General features: G+C 51.8%; 1 protein-coding gene across 14 annotated transcripts in view; it reads left to right on the top strand.

The window, feature by feature from the left end:
* ZNF618 (zinc finger protein 618) overlaps nucleotides 1-20,769 on the top strand; it is a 165,201-nt gene that overhangs the window by 94,654 nt on the left and 49,778 nt on the right. For 13 of the 14 annotated variants that reach the window (XM_032478255.1, XM_032478245.1, XM_032478247.1 and 10 more), the window contains exons 3-4: nucleotides 8,156-8,415; nucleotides 20,641-20,718. In XM_032478255.1, coding sequence (XP_032334146.1) covers nucleotides 8,156-8,415; nucleotides 20,641-20,718 — 338 coding nt within the window. The remainder of the gene's footprint in view (nucleotides 1-8,155; nucleotides 8,416-20,640; nucleotides 20,719-20,769) is intronic. The other variant, XM_032478246.1, reaches the window with a different exon arrangement.

Genomic DNA, 20,769 nt, shown 5'->3' on the forward strand with positions numbered 1-20,769 from the left:
GAGGTACAGATAATCCTGAGGGTTATTAAGGCACGGGGGATGGCGTGAAGATTGGAGTCCCAGGTGGAATAGTAAATACAGACACAGGCCTTGTTACTGGGGTTCGTAGAATCGGGTTTTGCTGGAGGTTCTCTCTTTGGCCCTTCCAGGCTAGTGGTGAAGCTGTGACCTTCCTCTCCTTTGTGATTCCTGTCCTTGTGGATAGAAAGAGGAGACTTGAACATCCAAAGGGCAGGTGTGTTCACAGCAGCCATTCTCGGGCGCTCAAGGAGAGTTGGAGGTCAATGCAGAACACAGAGCCTAAGGACTTCTTTCTGTGGCAGAGAGGGGACCCTCCATTCCTTTGTTTTGCATTTCCATGTTAGTGTTTTAAGCATCTCGCCAGTTTGGTCAGGACGCTCAGGATACAGGAGGAGACAAGGGAATACATGTGTTCCCCATCTTAGAGCTTCTGGTCATTCAGTCATTTATTTGCTCACTCATTCAACAAGTGTTTTTTGTTATTTTCTCTTCTCTTGACAAAAAACCCAGAAAACATCCAAATGATTAAAAGCCCAGGGGTTGGAGTCGGGCAGACCTATTTTGAATGCAGCTTCTGTCACTAGAAAGCTATGTGGCGGTGAAAAGGTCACTCTGTTTCTCCGATCCTTGATTTTTTTATCTGTAAAGCAAAACTACCTGCCACGTGGTTCACAGGCATTGTGAAGAGCGGGGAGACGGTCCCTGCCCACAGCCGAAAGCGCCGTGCCCGGCCCGTCCTAGCCGCTCGCTCAGTACGCCGTCGCTGCCCTGTCCTCATTCACCCAGTTGTTGGCATCATTCACATCAGTGCCTTCATTGCCACCAGCATCTTCACCCTGCATGCCGGCATTTTCTGTTTGTACCATTCAGCAGATGTTAGGTGACACCTGCCAAGGGCCAGGCACAGGGAGACAGAAAGCAGTAGGGTAGATCCTTTGCCTCTGGAGGTCTCCCAGAACCAGGTGGAATTGGAAGACAGATTTGGAGCTGGAACCCATTAGAAGCAGAAGAGACATTCTCAGAACCACTTGTGTGAGGCTGCAGGCAAATGGCACTCTGAGACTTCAGCACCCTGCCCCTGCCTGAGGGCCCGAGGCTTCGAATGGATAATGTAACAGTGTCCCTGAATCTTCAAGAGTTGGTGTCATTTTGCAATATCAGATCATCACTTTGTCTACCTTAAACCTACATGTTATATGTCAATAATATCTCAAGTAAAGCTGGAGGAAAAAAGAGTTGGTATCAGAGCGTTACCAGGCTGCTCAGTTTTGGCATTTCAGAAAGTGGGAAGAGTGTGTTAGATTTGAGGAAATTTCCATTGCACAGGATAAAGATAAGGCTGTGATGCTTCACTTATTCAGCAAGTTGGCTCCTGTGAAACATCTCCGGCCCATGTTAGACCAAGGGCTGGATGGATGGGGTGTTGCTGCCTTCAGTTCTGGACATGAACTGGAGAGGTTCGACCTTCAGTGATTCTTGCGGGGGGGTGGGGGGAGATGCCTCGAAGGCCACAGTAGCGTTGAACTCTGCAGGGCTCGTTCATGGCTCCTTCAGTGAACAGGTGCTCACTAACTGCCTCCCCTGGCCAGGCGCTGCTGTAGGTGCTGGCATGTGACAGTGAACCAAGGGGGCAAAGTCCCCGCCCTCTTGTAGCTCTTGTTCTAGCTGGGGAGACACACAGTGAAGAGGACGCGCGGTAATAAGCATGTGAGGTGAATGTAGGGTAAATACTGAGCAGAAGGCATAGAGCAGGAAAGGGGGCACGTGGAGTATTAAAGGCTGGGGTTGGGGTGAGACAGGTGACATTTTGGACCAAATAGTTAAGGACATCTCCGCCAGCACTGGGGTGTTTGAGTAAAAACCTGAAGAAGTGGGGACCTAGGCATGGGGACATCTGAGGAGGGGGAGAAATATTCCAGGCAGAGCAAAGAGCTAGTGCGGAGGCCCGAGGCAGGAGCTTGCTCGTGCGCTCGGGGGACAGCAGGGAGGCTGGTGTGGCCAGCAGGGAGGGAACAAAAGGCAGTGTTGGTGGACGAGATTGCTTTGGCTGCTGTATTGAGCATCAATTTTGGGGCATTGGGCCAGGGTGGAAGCCGGGAAACGGGCTCAGTGTTATTATACAAGGCTGGAAAGGGGAAGGCAGCTTGGATGAGAGTGGTGGCTGTGGGGTGGTAAGGCGTGGTCAGATTCTGGACATATTGATATCAACTGGGGTTGATAGGATTTGATGGTGGATTCATTAGTAGGGAAGAGACAAGGGTGATTCCAGAGTCTGAGTCTGAGGGGCAGGATGGGTGGAATCGTACTAACCGGAACAGAGGAGAATGGAGAAGACGGCCATTATCTGATGATTGCTTCTTAGGCTGCAGGGTTTAGCAGGAAGGACACTGGGACTGGAATCAGAAGAATCGTTTTTCTGACTTGGGACGACAGGCGCCTCCGCAGCTTGGTTGGACCTGTAAGTCTGGGTGCCTGCTAGGCTTCCAGGCGGAGGTGTCCAGCGGGCAGTTGTTCATGCATGTCTGGAGTTCGGTGGGAGGTCCAGGCTGGAGATACGATTTGGGATTCATCATCACATAGTTAATATTTAAAAGCATGAATCTAGGTGAGATCACCAAGGAAGTCAATATGAAAAAAAACAGAAGAGATTCTAGACTTGATCCTTGGGGCAGGTCGGCATGTAAGGGTTGGGTTGGTGGAGAGGAATCAGCAGAAGGCAGAGGAGTGGCTGGAAGGTGGGAGTCCCATCGGGCAGGCTGAGAACAATGAAGAAAGAGTTGGAGGAGGAGAGAAGAGGGGAGCTTGTCCAAGGCTGCTGGTGGAGGATGAATTCAATGAGGACCAAGAAGGGATGGCTGGATCGAGGGGCACAGAGGTCTCAGAAGGCCTTGGAAAGATCAGCTCAGTGGAATAGGGGAGCAGAAGCCCCATGGACTTAGGAAGCTTTGCCAAGGAGGGGCCTGCCGACATCTACAAATAGATAATCATTTGCGCTCAGATCATCAGTACCTGGGCAGATGGGTAGAGTTGGAGGACTGGGTCAGTGGTCAGCCTCTGCAGTGCCATAAACATGGCTGAATGTGTCTTAATTCATTTAACACCCCATACTCTGTGCGTTCATGGAGGGTGTATTTAAGCTCAGCTTGAGGAGGAGGGTATAGCCCAGTGGTAGAGAACATGCCTAGCATGCATGAGGTCCTGGGTTCAATCCCCAGTACTGCCATTAAAAAATAATAATAATAAATAAGTAAAACCTAATCCCCCCCCCAATTTTTTTAATTAAAAAAAAAAAAGCTCAGCTTGAGACCAGTTAACCCTCATCTGTAATGAGTGGAGACTTTTAATGGAGTTTTATTCTAGAGGGAGTTAACCAAGTCATTACTTACACAGTGTGATTTAGAGACTTCGCCCCCCACCCTCCGACCCTTAGCATTGTTTCAGGTGGTTAAAGTAACAGAGTAGATAAGAGGTAGCCTTTAGAGGAGGTGGTGGCCCTCAGGCTGAGACTTGGGACACAGATGGATGCACGGCTCCTGATCCTGTGCGCGGAGACACACACACCTGCTGGGTGGCAGTCTGGCCAGGGCCTTAGACATCTCAGATTCCAGCTCACTCGTCTTGCAGATGGGAGAACCGAGTCACACAGGGGCAGGACTGACGTCCAGCATGCTGAGAACTTCTCATAAACACTGTGAGTTGGTAGAACTTCAGTCATTAGTGTTTTAGGTGGAATGATGTAGAAATTGTACCCAGAAAGTTGACTGACTCCCTGTGGTACTCTTCCTCCAACAGAGCCAGAAATGGCATTTGTCTTTGGGCCTCCAGTCCACGGAGAAGTTGTTTGGTTGTGTTGTCCTGGCTGCAGGGTTTAATGGGAACGGCACCAGGGTGGGAGTCAGAAGAATTGTTTTCGGACAAGCTTATCACCAGAAGTTGTGTGACCTTGGATATGCCATTCGTGTTCCTGGTGGGCAGCAGGCCCCAGGCTTGGGCTGGATGTGGACGTGAACAGAACAGACACGGGCCCCATCCTGTGCTTCGGTTCCCCATCTGGCCATGGGGTGCTTATGGGGGCCGGACGTGATGGGGGTGGGTGTAAGCACTGAACCCTCTGGTGAGGCCCAGAGGAAGAGATTTGTTTCTGAAACCTCCCTGGACAGCCTCTGTGGGTACATTGGACTGGCCAGACGCAGTCACTGGGATGAGTAAGAACGAAGCAAAAGAATACTTTGGGGGCGGCAGAGGGCAGTGGTTTGCAGAGTTAACCACTTTAGAGCTATTTCTTCCAGTTGAGTCATGCGTAGTGAGTGTATTAGTTTCCTGTGGCTGCTGTAACAAACTACCACAAGCTGGCTAGCTTGAAACAAAAGAAATTGGATCGCTCACAGTTCCACTCACAGTTCCCGGAGGCCAGAAGTCTGAGGTCAAGGTCTCGGGCGGGGTCACACGCCATCTGGAGGCACTGAGCAGATCTGCTCTTTGCCTCTGCAGCTGCAAGTGGCCGCAGCATTTCTTGGCTACTGGTCACATCACTCCAGTCTGTGGTCGTGCTGACTCCTCTTCTCTGTATTGTCCCCTCTTCTGTGTTAAATCTCCTGTGTGTCCCTTACAAGGACATTTGTCATTGCATTCAGAGCCCAGCCAGATAATACAAAATGACCTCATCACAAGATCCTTAAATTAATTACCTCTGCAAAGAGCCTTTTTTGAAATGAGTTCACATTCACAGGTTCTGAGGATTAGGGCATGGGCCTACCTTTTATTGGGCAAGGGCACTATTTACCCCACTAGAGAAAGCCCAAATATATATATAATGTAAATATATACACATCAGGCTAAAAACAAAGCTGTGGGTATCAAAGATGGAGAGAGTAGGGTTCTTGAAGGCCTAGTCACCACCACCACCCTCATTCAGGCCTCATTGTTTCTGGGGCATTGCTATGGAACCCCTAGGCCTTCACGGAACATACTTTGAGAACCATTGCCTTAGTAAGAGGCCAGGGCTCATAGGAAATTACTTGGGCAGGGGACCCACTTGGTCTGGCATCTCTCCTAGCATTCTGGCATGAGCAGTAAACAGTGACCACAGCCAGCATGTACTTACCAAGAAATATCCTTTTAGTGCCTGACTTTAGATTTTATGTGGAAGTGTGACTCAAGTTAAATATAAAATTCATAGCATATCTTGAGCAACTATTTTGTAGTTATCTATATATAAATCTATTTTACAGCGACACAAATAGAATAGATTATGGAGTGTCAGCATGTAGATAGATTCCGAGTGCTTTTTCACTAATATACCTAATGATTCGTGCTGAGAATATCCAAGGGCTCCACTGTACATTTAAATGGATATAATTAAAATAATGAGCTCTATTTTAAAAAGTGATATATGAAAAAAAATTTTTTTTAGAGAAGTTAGAAGTAGCTGCGCCACTAATTCAAAGTGATATAAGTACTTCTGCAATTCCATTGTTATTAGGGCACCTAATTAAATGCAGAGCATCCAAGAAAAGCAACATTTGGGCTTGTAAATCTAAAATGTGAAGCTGGGGGAAGAGAAGTTGCCCGTATACTCAATGCAGCGAGGGCTCGGAGGTGTCACGCTTAAGGGAGTGGATGGTCATGTGTCAGGCCCGTGGGCGAGAGGACGGCTCGCTTAGCTCCTGGTGCAAGAGTCACCTGTGCGACGCAGGGCATTCAGAGATGGGGTCTAGTCCATCCCAAGCAAGCAGGGAAGGCTTCCCAGAGACAGGCATGTCATCGTGGACCAATGTCATCATAATGGCAGTTGCCGTCCACGGAGATCCACTCTGTGCTGCTCCCTGGCTCATCTCCTGCCGCTGTGCTGGCAGGGATCATGGTACCCCTTCAGCAGACAAGGAAATGGAGGCTCAGAGAGCGGAGTCTCTTGCTTGAGGTTGCAGGGTGTGCAGGTGCCCAGCCTGTCCTCCCTCCCGCCAGGATGTCAGATGCTACTGAGGTCCTTGAAGGCAGGAAAGGACACCGAGTCTGTTCAGAGGGGATGGTCAGGTGCTCACAGGCCATGGGGTGAGGGTGTTCTGAGTAGGGGGCTGTTCTATGCAGGGAACACTGGCAGGTGGGACCCCTCCGCCCTGGTGGGCCTCTTCGCTGGTTCTGGGAAGCACATCTGCCCTGAGCTTGGGACGTAACCCCTTGTGCAGCCAGAGTTGGGACCAGCCAGGGAGAATCCTCAACTGCCTGCCTCTCCAGCAGCTCCCTGGGACTCATGGGCTGTGTTCTTTCCCAGCTGGCATGGCGGTTCGGACAGTGGCCCTGAGCTCCATTCCCATGGAGCCTCAGGGTGGGCGGGACTGGCCAATCGTAGCACCCACGTGGTCTCAGCTAGGGAACAGGAGTTTCAGCAACTTCTGTCACTTCTACTCTACGAGTCACTCCAGACAGCGTCCTGGATGTCCATTTTTGCAGTTAACCCTCTTGAGGCCTTTTGAGCAGGTGTGGGGCTCCCTGCCTCACTGGTGTGGAACCAGACTCAGGGAGCATCAGGGCTCACTCAGGGTCCCCAGCTGGGAAGTAGCAGCGCTGATATTTGAACCCTGTTGATTTACCTCCACAGCCTTTGAACTTAAAAATCTCTGCCATGTAAGACCTTCCCCTGCATCCTCTGCACACTTCCCTCTCCTGCTCCCCCGTATAGACAGTAGGTACCCCTAGAACATCTCCACCAAGGCCATTATTCTGGGTCCCTTGAAGACATTGCCTTGTGTCTGCTCACAGTGCTGTGGGGTAGATGCTGCGTTTATCCCCATTATATGGGTATGAAACCTGAGGCTCAGAGGGGTGAGATCACTTACACAGGAACCCACAATTCAAGAGTGGCAGTTCTTGAGATTTGCAGATACTAACTAATATATATAAAATAGATACACAGCAAGTTCATACTGTATAACACAGGGAACTGTATTCAATATCTTGTAGTAACTTATGGTGAGAAAGAACATGGAAACAAATATATGTATGTTCATGTATGACTGAAACATTATGCTGTGTACCAAAAATTGACCCAACATTGTCAACTGACTGTACTTCAATAAAAATAGATATAAACAAAACAAAACAAAAAAAGAGTGGCAGTTCTGAGGTTTGGGTCTGGGATGGTGTGACTTCAAACCCCGGTGCTCTGTCTGTCTCGGTTCATTACATCCCATTCTCCCTTCTCCACCTCAAACACAGAGTCATGGTGACGATCTCCCTGCAAGAAGGGTAGGGGGCCCTTATGATAATGCAGCGTCTTATTGAAAGAGGGAGGAGGTTCATGATGGACGACAGGGACCTGGTTTTGTGCCTTGGGCTGCCACTGGTCTTGGCGTGTGGCCCTGGGCAAGTCACAGCTCTGCTCTGGACCTCAGTGCCCCCCTCATAAAGGAGGTTCAGTAACGTGAGTCCTGGCCACCTCAAAACTGAGTGTGTTAACTAGATGTTTTCTGATGTTTGAAGAGCCACCTAGAGCCAAGTGTTGGCTCGGTGACATCCCCACCAAGTGAGCCTTTTGGCTTGTGTTTTCTTATCTATAAAGCAGAAGCAGGGCAGAGCTTGGATAAGCTCCCCGGCCCTTCTGCCAAGGAGCAGAGGGAGGGGAACCACATGATCTGCACACATTGAGTCTCCGAAACCCTTGCTGATTGAGGACTGGCAGCACTGGCCTCAACTGGGTGCTTGTTAGCAAGTGCAGGATCTCAGGCCAAACCCCAGACCTGCTGAACTAAATCTGCGTTTTACCAAGATTCTCAGCTGATTTATGTGCACATAGATGTTTGACAAGAGCTGATGTCAGTCAGCCAGAGTTGCCCTTGTAGGTTTCATGTAGCTCCACTTAAAAGAGTAACTGGGCATATTTAGACCCCAGTCTCCTCATCTGCAAAATGGGTGGAGCTGGAGCCATATTAGCCCAGTGATTTGCAGACTGTGTTCCATGGAGCCCCAGGGTTCCTTTGAGGACCCTCAGGGGCAGCCATGGGCGTGTGTGTCAAAGTAAGGGTCACACGAGAGGTGGGTCTGTAGCTGAACATTTTGTAGCCCCCTGGGCTGGCAGGCTCCCAGGTAGGTCTGGGACAGGTCTGGGGTCCACACTGAGCAGACTCTTCTTCCCCAGGGAGCGCTTGAAGCGCAGCCAGAAGACCACCAAGGTGGAGGGGCCAGAGGCTGTGCCGGCCGAGGCCTCGCTGAGCGCCGAGCAGGGAACGATGACGGAGGTGAAGGTGAAGACGGAGCTGCCCGACGACTACATCCAGGAGGTGATCTGGCAAGGTGAGGCCAAGGAGGAGAAGAAGGCGGTCGGCAAGGACGGCACTGGTGATGTGCCCGCCGAGATCTGCGTGGTGATCGGCGGCGTCCGCAACCAGCAGACCCTGGGTGAGCTCCTGTCCACTGGGGGCCAGGGCGGGAACGTGGGGCTGGAGCCCTGGGGAGAGAGGCCTGGGATCCCTGCCGGTCCTGGCTGAGAGCGCCTCTGGGGCATCCCCTCTGCCCTCCAGGAAGGGCCTCAGCTCCTTACACTTGATTCCGCCTGCTCAATTCTGCTCTGGAGCTCTTGCCTTTCTGCCTGATGTGGTGAAACCTTACCTGTCCTTTAAGACTTTGCTCAAGCCAAATGCCAGGAACTTTCTGCAGGCCCGACGATCCCTCCCGCTGCGGGGCTCCCACACCCCAGGTGGGTCCAGCACAGCCCGCATTGCTCGGTGTCCTAAATTTCCATCTGCGTTTCTTTCTCCTGAGCTCCCAGGACGGGTCCTGCCCAGACTGGATGTCCAGTCAGTATCAGATGAGTGGCAGACTGGCCCCTTCCCCTCTTCTTCTGGTCTGGGCCAGACTCAGAGGAGCTCAGTGGAAATGAGCTTAGAAACCATCTTTCCCCACTACTTTACAGCATGAGCCGGGGGATACCCCTCAGGGGCTACCTGCACTCCTGCCAGGTTTGCAAATGCAAATGCCCCCGGCCCAACAGATTCGTTTGTTTAGCATGGTGGAGATGAGCCAGACAGGCAGGTGGTGGGGATCGAGTCCAGCTGGAGAGCCCATGCCTCACATACGGTAACTGGGTGGGAAGACAGGCTCAGCGTGGCCAGATCTCTGGATACAACACATGCCAGAAACGAGAATCTTAATGTAAATTCCTTTGGCTTTAAATGATGGTGACTAATTTGACTTTTAAAATCTGCCAAACAAAACATATCTTTGAGTCAGAGTCATTCCATGGGCCACCAGTTTGCAACCCCTGGTCTATAAAATGAAGTCCACGTGCCTCCGCCTGGCCCAGAGGCCTTGCCTAGTCTGTTACAAGACATCCATTTCCACCTGTGCCCTCCTCCGCATTCCCGTGCTCAGTGTGTTCTTAGAAGTGTGGCCACCTCCCCTCCCCTCCGCCTGTCTTTCCTGGGGCAGCTGTGCCCCACCTCCTCCTGACTTCCAGGCTCCTGTCCCACATATGGCAGGCAGGGACCGGTGGGGAGGCTCCCCTGTGTCTGTTTCCCCAAGTTTAGACTCAAATCCTGTTGCTGTTTTTCCCAACCACCAGGAATCAACCTCACATTCTTTCCCTGCTGTTCCTTTGTTGGTTGTGACTGCCATCAGCCCCACCTGGGTTGCTGCAGCATCCCACTAACAGCCATACCTCTGTGTCTCTCTGCCTTCACCTGCCCTCTACTCTGGCTGCCAGGGGCCTTGACAAAAACAAAACATTGACCAGGTCACTCCCCGCTGTGTCTAGGGTCAAGGCCATAGCATCAGGGTCCTCCATGACCTGAGCCCCGTAGCTCCCTTTCTTATTTCTGTCTTCCCGGTCCTTTCATTCCAGCACAGTCTGTTCTTCTGCAGCATTTCCTATCTTTTGCTCATGCTGTTCCCTGTCCCTTGAATGGCTTTGCCCAAATCCAACCCGCCTTCAAGGCTAGCTCCAGTGCCCTCTCCTCCAATAAGCCTTCCTTGATCTCTTCTGGTCAGAAGTGATCTGTTTCTGCCCCACCCCTCAGTGAAGGCACTTCCCATTATCTACTTTGGATTAGAGAGGCCATGTCTGTGCCTGCTTCTGCCATGAGATTGGCAGCTCCTGGAGGTTAGAGCTCCAGGACCTATCTGATTTGTGCCTCTATACTCCCTACCCCTACCCTACAATACCTAGCAAGGTACTGGTTTCTAGGAAGCAGTGTTGTCTTTGGTGGTGTAGCTGTCAGGGTGGAGCTAGGTTATGCCACAGTAACAAAAGACCCTGAAAGTAATGAGATCTTGGTTTCTCAGAGCCATGAAGGTTGATTCATTTCTTAGTCCCACTGCATGTCCACTGTGGGTCAGTTGGGGGCGCAGCCATTATCTGGAATGCTGCCAGCCGGGTGACAGAGGGAAAGACAGCTCTGGAGGGACTCACATGCCAGCTGCAATCCAGAGGTGAGATGTACTAATTCCCATCAGTCATTGGCCAGATGAGTGAGGGAGGCTGGGAAATGCCATCATCCCATGTGACTGAAGGGAGATGAACCAGAAGTATTTGATGAAGAGCCTGAGTGACTTAGCCCAGTGTCGAATGAAAGAAGAATCTTTTCAGGGACATGTATCTGACCTCCCTCTACCTGTATTCACTCCCCGAGGCCAAGGACTGTGTTAGCCACTCGTGGATGTGTTCGCTAACCGAGGAGAGGGCATACCCTTGCTCACTTTGGGGATGTGTTCTAAGACTCATTGGGCCCAGGAGCCATTAATGCATTTCACTAGGAGATGCCCAATGAAGGATAGTTGAATCTGAATCTTGAGATGGGGCCAGCAGTCAGGATTCAGTGCGGAAAGCCTTGAGCAACCATGCTGGGAAAGTGTTGGGAGTCCTCACTGGGCCAGCTGCCTGCACAGTGAGAGAACCCAGGGCCTCATGCCAGCCACAGACACTGGTTTCCAGCTCAGCTGCTCCTCAGCACGGGGTCCTTGGCCTTGTTGTGGCCTCGTGTCCTCTCCTATTAAATGAGGCGTGCTCCCTGTCCTGGCCATCTCATGGGTGTGGGAACTGAGAGGGGCAGTGGAAGGGAAGAGTGTTGTGCCAAGAGAATGAGTGTGTCTCCTCGGCCTGCGAGTGAATCCAGGCTCCCTGACTGAACAGCTGTTGTACCTTGGGCAAGCTGCTTGACCTCTCTGTGCCTCGGTTCTCACAAATGCAAATTAATGGAGTTACGTGAAGAGTCAGTAAGATAATGTGTGTCAAGTAGCCAGCATTGTATTTAGTAAACGATTTGCTCTTATTAGCAGTAATACTAGTATTAATAGTATAAAGTACGCCTTCAAGAGGAAAGAGTAGTAATAGTGTCTGCTTATTTCCCAAATCTAAGACATAAGCCAGTGTGATGTAGAGAAAAAATGGAGTGGGGAAGAAAGTTGGCACTGGCTGAGGAGTCAGAAGACATGGGTTCTAGTTGGTCCTCAGTTTTCTCATCTCAGCTTCTTCTAGTACTGCCCTTCTAGAATCCAGGGACATTGAGTTATGTTGTGAAGTTCTGAGTAACCTGCTTTTGGCCGACCCTTGTGGAAAAGGTGTAAAAACCACAGTTAGAAGTGGAGCCGCCATTTTGGAGCCAGCACCAAAGCAGGGCCAGGCGCTCCCTGCTGGTGGTCATGGCTCGTCTCACATCCATCAAGACAGACCTTCCTCCTTGAGGGTATAGTTTCTGCCAAGGGTCATAAGGCTCATAGGAATCTGGCTTGGCCTTAGCACCAAGAAAGAGAGGCAATTAAAAAAAAGAATCAGTGTTAGAAGCCAGTCTAAGCAGTTGCTGCTGACTGTTAGGAGTTCTGTGTTGAAGATTCTAAAGGGTGGCATGATTAATTACTGATGTCTGTCCTGGTTGCGGAAGTGGGCAGTGGGGCTTCATGTGCCCTGGTGGCTGGGTGTCATAGAGTTAACATGTTCTGGAGGCACTTGGCAGGGGAGTGCAGGGTTCCGTCCAGGCTCCACTGCTGAATGGAGTAGTGTTCCTGTTCAGTCACCCAGTGGTGTGCCACATGGGAACCTCCCGTTTGCCTTTTCTCTCTTTCCCGCTCGCCTTGTCCCCACTGCCCGCCGCCAAGTCCTCACTGGCCCTTTAACAGCCATCAGACAAACAGTGTTCCCAGTGACACAAACATTATCCGAGGCACTTCCCATGGAGGAGCCTGGGCCATGGACACACGGATGGCATTTGGCAGCTTCTCCGGCTGGGAGTGTCGGGAGAGGCATCAGTGCCCAGGGGGCTGGCTGCCAAGCTTACAGTAGTTGCTGCTACTTCCCTGCTGCCCAGAAATTCTTTGCACTGAAAAGGGTATCTCTCACTCTTGAAAGGACGTCACTGCCATTGGAGCCAATGTGGAGTTTGAGGACAAGATACCAAGTTTCCTTTTTTAGCAAGAAGAGCAGAGATAATACTGACCATGACAGCTTTGTTGGCTAAAACCAGAAATGAAAGGCATCCCTAACTGATTGCTGTGCACTGTCCCAGTAGTGCACCTCAGAATCCTTCTCAACACAGTACACCAAGAAGTCACTGCTAGTCTGCTAGCATTGAAAAATCTGAAGTGGAAACCTGCTTGCTCTCCTTGTCCTTGGTGGTGAAGACAAGGCAAGCTGGGTTTACAACAAAAAAGCATCCGCTCCATGGTTCCGAGCAATAAGGATGCCTGAGTTCCATCATGGTGGTCAGAATGTCCTACCAAGTAGTGGGTGCTCTTCCCTGTGCTGTGAGACCATCGGTCCTTAATCCAGGGGAGGTTACACATGAGAGACCACAGGTGCCTAGAGACCTGGTGGTCCAGGGCTTCCCCAGCGGCAGTACAGTACCTGTGGAGGGAGCGAGTGACCCAGCTGGGCTCCGCTTCAGCTGGGGGTGTGGTTATTCCCAGAGTGTGGGGAGGAGCTCTGCAGAAGAGCTATGGGCTGCTTGCCCTGAGGGTGGGAACAAGGGGGAGATGGTGGAATCTGAGTATTCACGACTTAGAGCATCTTGGTGAGAGGGGGCAGAACACATTCCAGGTTAAGCTCAGACAGTATGGAGAAGTCACCAGGAGGCGATTTCAACTCAGTAAAAAGAAGGACTCTGCGATTAGGGAACTGTTTGGTAACTGAGTACAGGCCTGTGAGGGAGTGAGTTCCAGTCCTGGAGATGTGTGAGTGGAGGAGGGTCACTGGACCAGGTACAGAAGGGAGAGTCAGGTCAGCTGGGCGACTGGATCCTGCAAGGATGTTTCTAGGCGGTGAACTTTGAGCACCATGGAGGGAGTTGTTTTCACGTACGCAGGGCTGCCCTGGGAGGAGGGGCAGAGAAAGAGGTGGAGGGGCCACAGCTCTGGAAGGGCAGTAGAAGAGGAGACAGCCATTCAGAAACAGCCACGTGGGTTTTGGTTTGTTGTAAACCCAGGCAGCGAAGGTGCCAGGTCCTGCTTCGTGGTGCCAGCTGATCGTTAGTTTCCTGTTTCAGTCAGTGTTGGCAGGGCTCTGTGCCTGAGCCTGCCAGAACCATCACTCAGCTCTTTGCTGCAGCCACTCGGAAAGGAGGGGTTCTGGCCTCCCTCCCAGGCATCTTGTCTCTGCTGCTGACTCTTCATCTGGCGGGTCCAAGGTGGGATGGGGGTCCCAACTGGAGGGTCCCGGTGAGAAAAGACCCCTGGCCTGTCAGCCAAGAAGTCTGGGGTCTGCCCCTCTGTGGGGCCTTGGACAGGCCCCTTAACCTCTCTGAGCCCTACTATCTTCACTGACCAGTGGATATAACATCTGCCTGTCTTTCCAGTAGGATTGTTGAGGTCAGAGTGAAGCAATAGGTATGAAATTGTTTTTTTATGGGGGAAAGGGGGACAAAAAAAAAACGCAAAACAGATGCCAGTGGTATTAGCCAAAGGCTTGGATGTTGACACATCCGGGGTTACCTCAAGAGTGATAGGAACCTCAAAGGCCAGTGGCTTCCAACTTTTTTTCTTCAGTGCCTCCTAAAACAATTTTGAGAAACTATACCCTCTTTCACATTTTTGTGTTGACAGCTCATGTTTTTGCAAAGTTTAAATAACTGCAAAGGATATAATTTCTGGAGTATTTGTGTTTTAAAAATGTGGCATTTGAGAAATACAACTGTGAACCACTCTTTTAAAATTTATCCAAGGGAATCCAAACCCCACTGTTTTTTGCTCTCCACCATCATCCATTTAAAAACCATACGAACAAGCTCATCTCTAACAGTCAGAAATCTTACATCTTTCCTTTTTTCTTCTTGAACTCATATTTCCAGTCGGCTTCCTTCACAGGATTTTATCCTAATATATTTTTTATGCCTGAGAGTCTTTTATTGATCGCTGTTTCACACTCGTCTCCCACAACAAGATGTATGTAAATTGAAATAGAAATTTCTAAAAAATTTGTTGCCATCATAAAACTCTACATTTTAAAAGATTTTTTCCCCTGATCGAGTTATTATTAGCATACAATTTATCAAAAACAAATTTAAATAAATAGCAAACGTAAAAAATTATTGAAAATACATCCCTTAATGAATCGGATGGGGCTTTATGTCTTTTTCAATTGGCTCATGTTTCTGTGAATTAATATTTCTTATTATTGAGTGAGATAGGATTCAGCATTAATTTAATTCTTTTTTTCCCCCATTTTCTTAAGTGCTTATTAGGAAGCTTGATCACATAAATAAGGAGCCAGGAATGGATGGAGTCTTGTTTAGCAGTGTCACTCAATTCCTTGAATTCTGTCCAAGTTGTATGCCAAAAATTGCACGGGGTCCATCATCAAACATTACTTTTAATGGTCTCTTCGCTGACAACTCCATTAGATCTTTCTTCAATTTTGTTGAAAGCAGAGAATTAAAAATCACCTAATTTACAACAGGAATTTTTCCCAGTCATCAGATCCACCCAACTTCTGAGTCCAACAGGGCAACTCTTTGCTTGGCGCCCCGAGATAAGATGTTCATCCCCCGTGGAAGGCATGGTGATGGGATTAGGGGTGGGTGAAAAAAATGTGGTGTTTGTCCAGTGGCGGAGGATGCCAGTGAGAGGACCTCCCTGCCTGCCACCTTCTCTGGCACGTTGGTTTTAGGAAGAAATGCATTAGGAAGCTGATGATTGGCGAATTGATTCTCTTAAAACTCCCGGTGCTCACAAATCCCTAGGGGATTTGTACTCTACTTGGAAGCCCCTGGTCCCGAGGACATTCGTTTTGAGTCTAAGCCGCAGAGAGCCTCAGGAAACCCACTTGTCTGTGACGTACCTCTCCAGGCCCCCGTCCCCAGTGGGCCGAGTGCCCAGCTCCACTGTGTCTTGGAGCCAAGAGAGCTGGATGCTCCTGAGCATGTGATTTGTGAACCGCAGCTCCTGAGATGCTCTGCGCTCATTACAGGACTGCCCGCTGTAAGGAGCCGTCTCTTTGTCCCCTCACCTTGCGGTTTTCTTCTCTCCTTCACCTGCTCTGGATTTCTGCCTTACTGTGTTTTGTGTATCCTGCAAGGTGTCGGAGCTGATCTGGAGCCTAGCTGGGTGCAGATGGTAGAGCTGAGGGTTGCTGCCCATGTTCCTCCTCTACCTCAGTCTTCGCCACGTCTCCTTTCAATGGCTTTGGGAACTAGACCCACCTGCTGTCACCTGGACACACCTGGTCTGTCCAGTGCTCTTGGGGCAGGAGCTAAGTCAGGCTCTCTGCCAGGTGGTTAGAGAAAATACTAGACAGAGCTCTTACTCAGCACCTGTGGATTCCCATGGTGTCACTTGTGACGGTAGGACAGGGGAAGGAGAAGGCCAGCTCCCATGTGCTGGCGGGTCCTGCCAGCCGTCCCTTGCAGTCGGTCCCAAGAATCTTGATAGGGGACTTGGTGAGTCCTGCGGTGGTACCAGACACAGTGGGGGTTCTGCTGCCCTGCACTGTTAGGGGGAGCCACGTGACTGAAGGGGTCATGGCTCCCTTGGCGTCCAGAGGTCACCTGGCATGGTGGCAGTAGGATGGCTCTGGATCCCTGAAGGCCAGCTTTGAGCCCAGTTCCTCACCAGCACTAGCTGAATAGCCCCAGCCCTGGACCACCTGGCTCCTAGAACTTTCAGCCTCATGGTTGAAGTGCGCATTGAGTTGTTCAACCACGTGAGGACTTCTGGGAAGGTGGAGGCTAGAAACGACACCTGGCTGTACTCAATAAATGGCAAACGGTAACAGACACTGGCTCTTCTGGTGCCCTCCCAGGGCTGACCATGTGGTGGTCGCACATACATGGGGTCTAGAGCAGGACAGATCTGGGCAACCTCTGGCCTGTTGTGTTGCCCTTCCTCTGAAAAATGGGGAGAATAATCACCTTTCTCTGCTGGACTTGTGAGGATGCACTGAGCTGATGTGTGAGAAGCTCCCAAATCCAAGCCCTGCTCCCACTAGCTGGCTGTGTGAAGTGGGCAAGTTGCTGCCCGCCTGCCTGGGCGTCTGCTTCCACACCTGCACACTGGGGTCAGAGGTCAGCCCGCGCAGAGACGTTGGAGAGGCGCAAGTGAGATGAGTTGCAGCACGTGCGCTTTGTAGGCAGGGAGTGATGGCGACAAAGACAGGAGGACAGTTGGGGAATGCATCAGAGGGAGGAAGCGGGCCAGGCAGGGAGACAGGCAGTGAGGACGGGGACCATCTGAACTGAAGGTCCTCAAGAAGGCCCTCCTGTGCCCCACTGCAGCAACAGGGTACATGGTGGCCGTGGGCCAGGGGACACAAGGCCACAACACACATGGGACCGTCCTCCCTGTCATTTTGCTGGAAGGGTTACGGGGAGAAGTGTTAGGTTATAACCACGTAATGGATAATTTTATGTTGTATCCATATTATGAATCAGGACAGGAGAAACATAGAACCTCAGGGGAATCTGGGTTTGTGGCTGCTGCCTCCCGCCATCCCCCAGCCTCCCTTGGGAGCGCGTGGCTGCCCCTTGGCCAGCGCAAGCTCTTTAGTGAAAAAGTAGACAACGTGATCCTGTCCAATCCCTCTCGGTGTACAGATGGGGAAACCAGAGCCCTGAGGGCTCAGATGAATGGCCAACCCTAGATTCGGAGCCCTTCTCACCTGGCCCCTCTCCGGGCTGCCCCATCTTTAAGGGCTGTTTCTGATTTCTTACACAATTCAGATGGAAAAGCACCTGAAGGCAGCTCCTATGGCAGATATGTGCGAAGCTGGTGTTCAGGGACCTGGATTTCTGAACAAGCGTTGAGGTGTACATCTGGTATGTGATGGCTGAGGGGCAGGAGGACCTGATCGGGGCCAGCATGAGGGCGGGAGCACGGCTGGGTGTAGCCATCAACTGCAGGGCCTGCGAACATCTGCAGGGACACAGGGGCCCACCTCCTCCACCCTGCCACTGCCACGGGTCAGCAAACCTGAGCCTGACCAGGGCCCTGGAAGACGTGCCGCTGGAGGGGTGGTAGAGCGTGTGGAAGTCTGGAACTCAGGAATGTCGGGACCATTTTGGCAGCACTTACTCTGGACTGCAGCTCTGAAACGGCCGAGGGATAAAGCAGTTCCGTGGCCAGATTTGCTGGGAGGCCTGGGGTTAACAGTCAGCTGGGTTCCTTTACTACAGGACCTCTCTGAGCCTCGCACCGCTCCCCAGGCAGGTCATGCCTCCTACTCACTCGATCTGGGCCCCTCCCCCAGGATGCCTTCAGGAAGTTGGGTTCCAGAGAACTTTGGCAAATGCTGACAGTAACAGCACCTGTCCTTTATCGAGTGCCTGCTTTGTACTGGGCGCTGTGCTAAGAGGCCACAGTAGTATTGCTCATACCCCCATCCTGCAACTGAGGTGGGTACCGTTTACTGTGTCTGTTTTACAGAGAGGAAGCCTGAGGTATGGGTGTTTCCATGACTTGTGTGGCCCCTGGCTGGTACATGGTGAGCTGAGATTTGAACCCAGGTTTGCGGACACCACTGCACTGGGGGGCCACCACTCTGTTGCACTCTCCCCACGCCCCAGCCCTCACCTCTCTGCCCATCCAGCCCCTTTTGCAGACAGGACACTTGCAGCCTAGGGTCTGAGGGTGAGTAGGGGGCAGGCAGGGCCTTGAAATCAAGTGCCCCTCCTGCCAAGACACAGTGCTTGGTCCTGAGACTCAGTGTTCCAGGCAAGGGGCTCACTCTGCTATGGGGCCAGGAGAGGGCCCCAGGCTGGCAAACTGGGCCCCTGTGACTCTCTGAATGGGTTGAGGCCTGTGAGCAAGGCTGCATGTGCCCGCAGCTCTGTGGAGTGAGGGAGAAGCCAGTGGGACTGGCCTGCTTATAAACAGTGCCAACTGGCTGGGTGAGTCGGGGGGACGTTGCAGCCTGCAGGCTCCGTGCATCAGCCTACACTTACTGTACAGTTTGAGAAGAGACCTTATATCCTTGAGGGCAGTTAGAGAAACTGAGGCCCAGGTCTTGTGGCAGAAAGAGGCAGAGTTGGCGTTAGAGACCTCATCCAAAAGTGTGTCAAGTCTGAACAAGTCTTCCCGTGTCACAGGCTGTGGCTTGGGTCCTTTGGAGAGAGACTCCTCCTTCCCTGGGGTGCCTGCCCCCCTGCCTCGCCTTTCCCTTCTCCTGCTCCAGTCCCCTGACTCCAGCCTCTTGCTGTGGCCATGTCAGGGTCCCGCCCTGTACCCATCAGGTCCTGCACTTGCCTGCACTGTCACCCTGCACATCCCCTTGCCTGGTGGACTGTCTGCTTCCCATCAAGTGGAAGGCAGCGACTGCACCTTGCTCGGGGTCGGGGCCTCAGTGCCCGGCACGTGGAAGATGCTCAGTAAATTCTTGATCAGTTGAAGCAGAATTAGCAGAAACTGTTGAATGGGTGCAGACACAGGAAGGGAGTCAGGGGCATGATTACTCCGTGACAGATGAGTTGAACAGCAGGACACCATGAATTTACTGACACCCCACCCCCCCACCCCGTGTGCCAGTCACAGGGCTAAAGATGAAGAAATGTACACTCTGGTCTTTGCCCTCCATGTGTTTATATTTTTCCCAGTGAGAGAAGGGTAACTTACAAAACCACTGAAGAACAGGCTGCTAAATTGCATGCTGGTTTGGACCACAGCAGCAAAGTGGTGATGCCACGGGTGCGCCAGCCGACTCACGTGTTGTAGCGCATTCATCTGACCTCAGTCACGAGGTGTAGGAATCGGAGTCCTGTTAGACAGGTGAGGAACCGAGGCTTGGGCCGGAGAAGACCTGGGCCTGAGATCGAGCAGCGAGGGGATGGCCGAGCTGAGCTCACAGGCAGACGCCAAGCCCAGTGCTCTTCTCACTTAGTCTGACATCTGGAGTTCCCACTCAGTGAGTGGGCCTCTGCCCCCAGTGAGGCCGCAGGCGGTAGGGGTTGGTGATCCCCCATTTGCTGAGGGCCTGGGGTCCTGGTAGGAACACTATTCATGCTTCATTCAGTCTTCACGTCCGTGCCCTTACATTGTCCACACTTTTCCAATGAGGAAACAGGCCTGGCCAGTCAGTGGTTGAGCTGAGACTCCATCCCAGGTCTGTCTGACTAAACTAGTAGTTCCACCCTGGTTGCTGGGCTTCAGAATCCTCTGAGGATGCTTCAGCGAAAGGCAGATTCCTAGGCCCCTGGCCCCGGCCGTTCTGGTCCACTTACCCTGGAGTTGGGGCAGGGCCTCTGTGTGTGTGCAGGCTCCCGGCCCATTCTGTGAGGAAGGATGGGGCCTGAGCCCGGGTGGCGGCAGGCCTACGTGAGGGATGGGCAGGGCCTGGGGCCCCTGCCAGGCTGGGTCTGATGGGCTCTGCTCTAACCCTAACCCTGCCCTGTGCTGGGCATGGGTGGGCTCTGCCTCTCGCTTGTCTGAAGTGCCTGCTGGAACTCAGCCGTTTCAGCCCACCTACTTCTGGGAGAAGGAGCTGGCAGAGCGCTGGAGTCAGGCATTCACACCATGTTGGTCTCTGCACATCTGCGGAAACAAGATAGCTCCTCAGCAGATGAGAGGGGGCCTCCCGTTGTCACACACATCTGTAGTAGGGCTGGGCACTTCCTAGGGGGTGCGTGGGGTCACCCCTATGAGGTATTTTACAGATGAGCAGACTGAGGCTTAGTGTGTTTAAGGAAATTACCGAGGCCATGCTGCTGGTGAGTGGCAGAGCAGGGACAGGGACCCAGATGTGTCTGGGTCAGAGCCTGTCCTCTTAACCTCCGTCCCTCCTAGCAAGGAGGAGAACAAGCTATAAATTATTCTCTTGCATCTGAGTGGTGATTTTCTTACATGGATGGAATTTATTCCTTATTCTGAAATTCTTTTATATTCATCTCCTTTTTCCTCTCAAGGAGTAAGTGTGAGTTACCTAAGAAGTTACCATCTCCATCTTATATATTTGGAAACTGAGGCCCAGAGATGGGGAGTGACTTACCCAAGGTCATCAAGAAGGTTGAGACAAAAACCCGGAAAGACCCCAGCCTCCTGGCTTCCAGCTCAGAACTGCCTTCGCTGGTCCTTGTTGCTGCTTCTTTGCTTGCGGGTACAAGACAGCCCAGTGACGCAGAGTTGGCGCGACCTGGAGGCATTGCTGCAGGTCCCGGGGCTTCGTGCTTGCACGTGTTGGATGCTGGCTGACCAGCCCCTTCCTTTCCTGTTTTCCAGGGTCCTATGAGTGTGGAATCTGTGGCAAGAAGTACAAGTATTACAACTGTTTCCAGACCCACGTTCGGGCACACCGAGGTGAGTGGTGTGTCCCTGGGACAGAGCTGAGGGGCTGCACCTGCCTGTCCT

The sequence above is a fragment of the Camelus ferus genome, chromosome 4, assembly GCF_009834535.1.
Source record: "Camelus ferus isolate YT-003-E chromosome 4, BCGSAC_Cfer_1.0, whole genome shotgun sequence".
Lineage (NCBI taxonomy): Eukaryota > Metazoa > Chordata > Mammalia > Artiodactyla > Camelidae > Camelus > Camelus ferus.